The sequence below is a fragment of the Megascapheus bottae genome, chromosome 7 (assembly GCF_031878675.1).
Source record: "Megascapheus bottae isolate mThoBot1 chromosome 7, mThoBot2.hap1, whole genome shotgun sequence".
In the NCBI taxonomy this organism is placed as follows: domain Eukaryota; kingdom Metazoa; phylum Chordata; class Mammalia; order Rodentia; family Geomyidae; genus Megascapheus; species Megascapheus bottae.
The window spans coordinates 9,927,772-9,936,793 of record NC_143515.1 but is presented as its reverse complement, the minus strand read 5'-3'; the positions used below and the strand labels follow the sequence as shown (position 1 = coordinate 9,936,793).

The window sequence follows — 9,022 nt, the reverse complement described above, 5'->3', positions numbered from 1 at the left end:
TTCAATTCCTCAGTACCACATGCAGAGAAAAAACCAGAAATAGTGCTGTGGGTCAAGTGGTAGAACTCTAGCCTTGGGCAAAAGAGCTCGGGGACAGCACCTGGGCCAAGTTCAAGCCCAGGACTGGTATAAAAAAAGAAGAGAAAAAGAAAAAAAGAAATACCACCATCTAAATTTCAAGCTAAAAACTTCTAACGTTCATTTCACCCTCCCTCAGCCCCTTCCACCCCTATCAGTGACCTCAACATAGCCAAGCTTGGTTTTGCACATCTACCTTCCTGGTAGATAGTAAGTTCTGTAAACATAACTGATTTATTCACCTCTAATCTCCAACAGCCAGTACAGTGTCTGACACATAGGCTGTAGAAAAAGTTGGATGCTTGTGGAACAAATGAATGAACAAGCAGATGCCGCGCCCCCCCCCTCCCCAAATCTGGGATAAGTCACTGAGCGTGTGTCAGAGGTGAGGAACCAAGGGAATGTAAAATTCATGCAGTGTTTTGACTTTATAAAGCTGTGCCGGGAAGAAAGTTAAGTCAGGAAAATCTGACAAGGCCCAGACGAACTATAGGAGAGATTTTTTTTTACTGAAAATATTTCTATTTTTCTTTCCCTTCCAAAGTATACCCCCACTAAACTTGCTAAGAGGAGCAGTACCAGGTCCAAGGTCACCTCATAAGTCAGTTCCCCAGCTGGGTGGGGTTTATATCCAGCTCTACACAGTGGGCTAGAAGGTTATAAGGAGGGTGGGGAAAGATAAGGTTGAGGATGTTAAATACCTGGGAGGGGCAGGAATGTCTCAGAGGGAGGGGCACACCACAAGCTAGAAGGTGGGTTCAAGTAGGGCTTGAGCCCCCCACACTCCACTTGGGAAGTTCATTCAAATTATTTTGCTTCAGGGTCTACAAAAGCATCTGAAGTGGAGGCGAAAAGCCAACTGGGCCAGGAGGAGCAGGGTGTCATTGTTCTAGGATTCCAAACCATGAACAACACCCCAGTATTGCAAACAGTTCTAGGCGAGGTTCCAGTAGAAGGGCCAAGGTTCAAACCACATGAGCCTCAATGCCTGACTGGCTGGCATATCTTGGTGCCACAGGAGTCTTAGTGCTGAGATCCTACAACACACAGCATTATGTTCTGCCTGAGACAGGAGGGTTCAAAAAGCATCTCATGTGAACTCTTTTCACCGAAAGAGACCACCCACCCCAGCTACAGACAAAAGTTCTTGCATTAGTCCTCGGGGCAACCTAGCCCCCTCCATGCCTGCAGTGAGTCCCCAGCCTGCCTCTGGCTGTGCAGGAAGACTTTCCTGACTCATCTTTATGAGAAAAACAGTGGAAACTCCCTCTGGACAAAGACCACTTTACTTTCAGAGAAATGGGAAAGGGATCCAAACATCACACTGGAAGCCCAGATTTTGTTTCTCTGGGCATCCCGATCCATTCATATATGTTATCCCAAAGGTTCCTCCAGACTCTCCAGGAGACAGCTGAAGCGATCAAGCCCCTGATATGACATCACATCCATTTTACTTTATCCTCCATCAGTTCCTCCAAATCCTGGCACTTCCGGGATGAGAGTCATTCCTTCCTAAACCTGACAGGTCTCATTTAGTCACTCAGAAGTTTCACTGAGGGCTTACTATATGTCCAGTGCCATTCTAGGGACTAAAGATACACCAGTGACCGTTTGGCTTTTGATAAGCTCTGCTCTTTGTCACTTACATTGTTAGTAGGAAGGGACAAACGACACAGCAAATCAATAAACCATCCAGATGCTGGAGAGTGAGATAGATTTGCTATGAAAACAAGAAAAATTAGCCCAGGATAGTCAGATTGTGGCAGAGGGGAGATTGGGAAGGCCAAAAGGAATGGGGGAGGATTGTAAGTTCTAAGTTGATGACCAAAAGGCCTCAATGAGGTGATACTGGAGTGACTTGAAGGAGGGAAGAGAAAGCCAGCATTACATCTAGGAAAAAACATTCTCATTTGAGAGAACAGCCAAGGCAAAAGCCCTAACATGGAAGAGACCTGGTGTGTTCAAGGAACAGCTGAAACCATTGGGGTTCTCAGTGGGCTTCCCATTCATTTGTTCATTCATTCACCTGTTCAACAGACATGTTCTGAAGATGCATGTCTTAGCTATGAACTGAAAACACTAATAAGGCACCTTACCCCCCATCAAACCCATACAAAAGGGCTTTACAGCCAAATTGGCAGTGCAGAGTCCAGCAAATACCCTTAGGCTCATGTCAGCTCTAATTTTGGTGCTACTAACAGTGCTGTGTTGAGCTTGTTCACTTTCTTCCAAAAAAGAGTGCCTCTGGACTGGAAGTGTGGCTCAAGTGGCAGAGAGCTTGTCTAGTGAGTACAAGGCCTGGAGTTCACATCCTAGATGCAGCCTTCAAACATTAAATTTGTAAAGAAAACTTTTTAAAGCTATAGCTATAAAGTAGGTGTTTCCCCTGCCCTGGGTAGCCTTAGAACAAAGAGGGAGATAGATGCCAAATGGAAAGCCCACATTGAAGGAACCTGGTGTGGAAATTTATGAGCGACCTACTACACTTGGTAGATTGGGCCTACTTTTCCAGGAATTGCTAGTGCTCCGGCTACACGCCTCTGTTAAAGAGAGTTCAGTGAACCAAACTGGATCTGAAGAGTTCATCTCAGCAGAGTTCTGGCCTGGGTGATACCAGCTTTATGTCCCAGCTTAATTTTAAAAAAGGCACTTCTTCACAAGATAGGGTTCAAAGATGGTCCTGCCAAGACCTGGAAGCTCCCACACATGAGAGCTCTGCCCTGCCTTCAGTGGCTGGAAGCCAGGCTAGGTCAATCGATAAAGGCTGGCTCCAGATCCTGTAGAAGTCTGAAGGGTATGTTACCAGTAACAATCCCAAAGACCTAAGAAGTGGGCAAGGACGAGGCCATCCTGTGAGTTCTCATCCAGCTCCTGACCAAGCCACAGGGGAGGTCTTCAGGATTCTAGCTGCCTGGTAGAAGTGGGCACACCAGTAGATCTGCCCCCAAAATCATCTCCCAGACTCTGCCATCACCACCAGGAATCTGTGTCCCTCTAGTATGAATGGCACTGTCACTTGGGCTGTCTCCACTCTAGTTTACAATGTTCAAGTCATTCTCAGCTATGATCCTGAGATTCCATCTGGCAAAGTTAAAAGGGGATAGTCCCAACTTGCCACCCTGGCCTCAATACTGACCAGGGCATCTTTTCAGACAAAACCTGGCAAAGCCAGGCGTGGTGGCTCATGCCTGTAATCCTAGCTACTCAGGAGGCTGAGATCTAAGGATCAGGGTTCAAAACCAGCCCGGGCACAAAAGGACCTGGAAGTCTTATCTCTAATTAACCTCTAGAAAATGAGAAGTGGGGCTTGGCTCAAGGGTAGGGCGGTAGCCTTGAGCTGAAGAGCTCAGGGACAGCGCCCAGGCTAAGTTCAAGCTCCATGACCCACAAAAAAAAAAAAAAAAAACAACTGGCAAGGCCAGCTTCTCCCTCCCTATCCTGCTCCCAGGCTATCATCTACTTTCTGATCCAGAAATGACCCTAGGCTTGTTTGCAGCTAGAGTTCAGTAGTAGCTCCTGGCTTTAAGCCCACCTGAGCCTTAGCCAATAGTATATCTCTGAAAAGAAGATTAAGGTGCACAATGTTTAAGAAGCAATGTCAGCCGGGTGTGGTGGCTCATGTCTGTAATCCTAGCTACTCAGGAGGCTAAGATCTGAGGATCATGGTTCAAACCCAGCTCGGGCACTAAAATCAATGAGACTCTTATCTCCAATTAACCACTAGCTCTGTGGCTCTAGGAGTAGGGCAGTAGCCTTGAGCTGAAGAGCTCAAGGACAGTGCCCAGGCCCAGAGTTCAAGCCCTAAGACCTACAACAACAACCATGAAAAGCAATGTCTTAGGTTTGGAAGGAGCTTCTCCCATCCCCAGTTCCTTTTCAAAGTGAGCTTCCCTTTCTGCCTTCTCATTTCCTTCTGCCTAGGAGGGGTTTGCTCCATAATTGACTTGTTTACTGATACTCTGAGGGCTTCTGGGTGGCAGAGGTGGGAGGAAAGTTTTGTTGGAAGTAAAGACAGGGGTGTGTTCCCTGAGCTTTGAGACTAGGGAGTCAACTCTTCAACTATCTGAGATCAGGCCAAAAAAAAAAAAACCCTGCAAGGACTACTGAAGACTGAAGCTTCCCAACAGACCATAGAAGACAAGCTTATTCAGTGTGTGGGAAAGACAGAACAATAATTGAAACTTAATCTGCTCACTTCTGCTGAATAGTAGTAGAAAATGTTACTTGACATTGTCTGGAAGGAGAGCCAACAAGAGACCTCTCAATTCTGCTATAAGTTTTGGAGCCTTCCAAGGCTTCAGCTCAGACTTGAACTTACTGTACATTTCAGGGCTCAATTACTCCAGCCTCTTCTGCCATTGACCACCGATATGCACAGGCCAATATGTCAGCTAAACAGGAGTACCTGCTGAGTCACAAGCATTTTTTTTGGCTTCACCTAAGGGTTCTGGCTCTAGTACCAAACCACTCCATTTTTTGAGGCTTTACTCTGTCTGTCCTGCTCTCGGAGGTCTAACCCTACAGATTTGCAACTGTGCCTTGCCAGCTTTAACTAAACCAAGGCACAAAGCACAGTGCCTGGAAAATGGCAAATGCTTAAGAACTGTTTCCACAATGCCCAACAATATTTGCCTCAGAGGCACAGGAAGTGATATGCAAAGGGACCCAGAGTCACATGAGTTGGACACTAAAATCAGCAGACCCAAAACACCCCACTCATGAAGTTAGGAAGAGTTACAAAAACGTTTTTTTTAACCGGAATACTACATCAGTCCTTACCCTTCTTGAACTCCTCCAGCATCGCATCCAACTTGGTGTCATGGAAAACAAAGTGCACGGGATGGTTGTAGAAGCGGGTGATGGTCTTGAGTGGCGTGCAGTCATCTGGGTCCACAAAAGCCAAGTCTTTGACATAAAGAATATCTACGATGTTAGACTGCTCATCTTCAAACACAGGAATGCGAGTATAACCACTTTCCATAATCTCCGACATAGTGTTGAAGTCCAGAATAGCATCACTTCGGATCATGAAGCAGTTCTGGAGCTGGGTCATGATATCCTCTACAGTTTTGGTCCTTAGCTCCAGGGCACCCTGGATCATATTTAGCTCCTCTTTCACGAGGTCATTATAGGGTTCAGTCACCTTCAACATCTCCATCAGCTTCTCCCGATTGTAAACTGTGCGAATCTCCTGGCCCAGAAAAAAGTCCAGGAGCTTGCTAATGGGGAAACTGAGGGGGAAAGTGAGCAGCATAAAGAATTTGGTGAGAACGATGGTGTTGGCACCCACGGCCAACCCATGTCGGGAGCACAGGGCCTGAGGTAAGATCTCCCCAAAGATGACAATGCCAATGGTGGAGGAGGCCACGGCCATAATGCCAGACCCAATGAGGTTGTCCAGAAGGATGGTAAGGGAGGTGTTGACCAGCACATTCCCCAGGAGTAGAGAGCACAGCAGGTAATTCCCTTTGCGCCTGATGGGCTCTATCTTGCGGGCATACCTCCTCTCCTTCTCAGTGCCACAGTTCTGCACAATGCGCAGCTCCATGGGATCCAGGGCCATAAGCCCCAGGTTGAGGCCAGAAAAGATGCCCGACAACACAAGAAGCACCAAAACCAGGAGAATGTGCATCCAGAGCGGCAAGATCCTCCCGGGTTCCTCCACCATGAAGAGCAGAGAGTCCTTGTCTGTCCACTTGTACCAAGGCCCGTCGGCCTGCGCCCGGGTGCACAGGGCGTACAGCTTCATGTTCTCGCTCCTCCGGAGGAACTTGGTGAACACCACCAGCATCCCGGACGTGTTCCCGCGGCTCACGTTCACCAGCTGCTGGACGACCAGGTCCTTGGTGAGCTCCAGGCAGCTGGTGGAGTTGTGGGCGGTCTCCGCGTTGTCCACCTCGGTGAAAGAGATCAGATTGCTGGAGACATCGCCCAGACTCTGGCCGTACAGCCTCAGGTTCACCGTGCTGCCCTCCGACACGAAGATGATGCCATCCGGGTTCATCCCACATGACTTGTTGCAGCTCGCCAGCCTCATGCCCACGATCGCACTCCGATGGGGGCTGCCCTCGCCCCCGGCCCCCCGCGCCCACAGCAGCACCAGCAGCGCCAGCGCCGCCGGGAGGAGGCGCCCTCGGGCCGGCCCGCCGCCCGGGCGCCCGCCCCCGCCCACCGGCGCCATGTTGCTCCGGCTCTGCCGCCGCTGCTCCCCGCGCCCCGCCGCGCGGCCCCACTCGGCGCCGACACTCCTGCCACTGCGCCGCCGCCGAGCCAACTGCCCGGGCCGCGGGCCTGACGTCAGATCAGCGCTCGGCCGCCCCGCCCCGCAGCCCCACGCCCCTTATTTGCATGCGAGGCCCCGCCCCGGGCGTGCCTCTCTAGGCTCCCGCCCTTAAGGGGGTCCGGGAGCTTAAGGTGGAGCCGAGCAGGAGCGCTGGGAGGAGGGGGTCTGGGACCAGGCTGTCGCCTCCTTTTCCTGGCGCTCGGCCGCACCCGCGGGGCTCGCTGTGGCTCGCCGGGCCCCGCCGGAGTGGAGCCGCACAGCCACGCGGCTCCTGTTCCTCTGCTCCTCGGCCTCGAGTGCTCGGCTTTTCCCCTCGCTCTCGGACTGCTCTGCTCTGGGCTGTCTTGCAAGCACGGTGCGGGGGGGGGGGGAAAGCATTTCCTGACTTAGAAAAAGAAAAGGGGAACCTGCAAGCTCTAAGCCCGGCATGGCAGCCTGCCCCTTGGAGGCTCTTCTAGCCCTTCCACGCCTGTTTTGGTTTGGTTGGTTTGGTTTTTGATCTGTCTGTGGCCCAAGGCCAGACATAGGTTCTCGTATCCCCTGGCCCTCTATATTACCGGCATGGAAAGCAAATCTGGGGTCCTGTCTTAGGCTTGGGTCCTGGCATTTCCAGGGAGGCACAAGCTTTTGTTTATTGAACATCTCCTTGCTAAGCACTTCAGACCTCCAACAATACAACACTCAACAAGTTAAAGCTTCTGGAGGGGAGTTTGGCCTATTCCTTGATACCACATACATGGGGGGGGGACCCCGAAAGTGGTGCTGTGGCTCAAGTGGTAGAGCACTAGCCTTGAGGAAAGCCCAAGGACAGTGCTCAGGCCCTGAGTTCAAACCCAGGACTGGGAAAACAACAAAAAAAAAAGTTTCTGCCCAGTGGAGTTTGTATCCTAGAGTGGAAAACTCAGTGCACAAGTAGCCAGATCCATTCTACAAATGTAGAAACGGAGCCCAATCACCACTCCTAGTCCTTCCAGAGGGCCATCTCTAGCCCATTTCTTCCTCTCTAAAGGACAGCAAGAATGCTAATACAGCATCACTGGTAAGCGTGCGGGAACAGTTGACTTTGACATGCCAGGACAGCTCTTTTTGAAGTCTTTGGCGATGTAGTAATAGTAGTTGCTGCTTCTGCCTGCCCTTCCAGAACCAAACCCCTAACCCCAAATTGTGGTGACTGGACAGCTGGGGCAGTCACATGTGGAAATACGCAGAGAGGTGCGGCTATTGGTCTAGCCCCGACTTCCTGGATAGCCCTGCCTCAGTGTCATTCAGGAGCTATGATGGACAGCCAAGCACTCAGGGTGGGTGGGGATGACCACAGATATCTGCCCTGTGAGGGGAAGGAAACAGAGACACAAACATCTTTATAATAATTGCAGAGGTGCACTGAGATGAGCAAGGTTTAGACTGACCATCGGGTCTTACAGCAAGTCTTTTAGCAGCCCTGGAGACAAAGAGAGCACTTTACTGACTCCTGGCGCCAATACCGTGTTTATTTTTATTTTGGTAGACAGTTTGCCAATAAAAGCAACAATCAATACCAGCTACAAAAAAAAAAAAAGCCTAAGCAGAGCCAGGTGCTGGTGACTGACTCCTGGAATACCAGCTACTCAGAAGGCTGAAATCTGAAAATCACAGTTTGAAGTCAGCCCAGTCAGTAAAGTCAGTGAAATTTGTTGTGTGTGTGTGTGTGTGTGTGTGTGTGTGTGTGTGTGTGTGTGTGTAAGTTTTATGCACTTTCATTTTACTTATTTATTTTGCCAGTTCTAGGGCTTGAACTCAGGGCCTGGGCACTGTCCTTGGACCCCTTTTGCTCAAGGCTAGCAATCTGCCACTTGAGCTACAGTGCCACTTTCAGTTTTTTCTGTGTATGTGGTTCCCAGGAATCGAACCCAGGGCTTTGTGCATGCTGGGTGACCATGCTACCACTATGCCATGCTCCTGGCCTTTATGAACTTTTATTTTATTTTATTTTATTTTTTTTTTAAGATGTAGGAGCTTTTATTTTTTTTTTATTTTTTTTTTCCAGTCCTGGGCTTGAGCTCAGGGTCTGAGCACTGTCCTTGGACTTTCTCAAGGCTAGAGCTCTACCACTTGAGCTTCAGCACCATTTCCAGCTTTTTTCTATGTATGTGGTACCGAGGAATCGAACCCGGGTCTTCGCGCATGCTAGGCAAGCACACTACCACTAGGCCAAACTCCCGGCCCCCTTTATGCACTTTTAATTCATTTATGAGGTTTTCCTTCAAATGTAAGTGGTTTTACTTCTTGTTTAGCAAATATTGCCTTCTAGAAAATTTCACATATTGTGATTTTCTAAAGTGAGGAAACATGTGTCAAACTACAAATGATTAGTTTAAATTAAAAAGTAATGGCACAGTTTGAGAGTAGGATAAGAAGAATGTTCTACAATTTCAAAGACAATGGAGAACTCCAAGCACCTGAACATTTTTTTTTTTTTTTTGGTGGGCACGGGGCTTGAACTTGGCCTGGGAGCTGTCCCTGAGCTCTTCAGCTCAAGGCTACCACCCTACCCTTGAGCCAGGCCCCACTTCCTGTTCTCTAGAGGTTAATTAGAGCTAAGAGTCTCAGGTCCTTTGAACCTTGATCCTCAGATCTCAGCCTCCTGAGTAGCTAGGATTACAGGCGTGAGCCACTGCACCC

At 49.4% G+C, this 9,022-nt stretch overlaps 1 protein-coding gene across 2 annotated transcripts in view; it reads right to left on the bottom strand.

Moving 5' to 3' along the window:
* Cnnm4 (cyclin and CBS domain divalent metal cation transport mediator 4) overlaps positions 1 to 6,305 on the bottom strand; it is a 44,959-nt gene extending 38,654 nt beyond the window's left edge. For both annotated transcript variants that reach the window (XM_090336429.1, XM_090336430.1), the window contains exon 1: positions 4,858 to 6,305. In XM_090336429.1, coding sequence (XP_090192555.1) covers positions 4,858 to 6,259 — 1,402 coding nt within the window. In that variant the 5' untranslated portion in view covers positions 6,260 to 6,305. The remainder of the gene's footprint in view (positions 1 to 4,857) is intronic.
* Between the last annotated feature and the right edge of the window lie 2,717 nt (positions 6,306 to 9,022).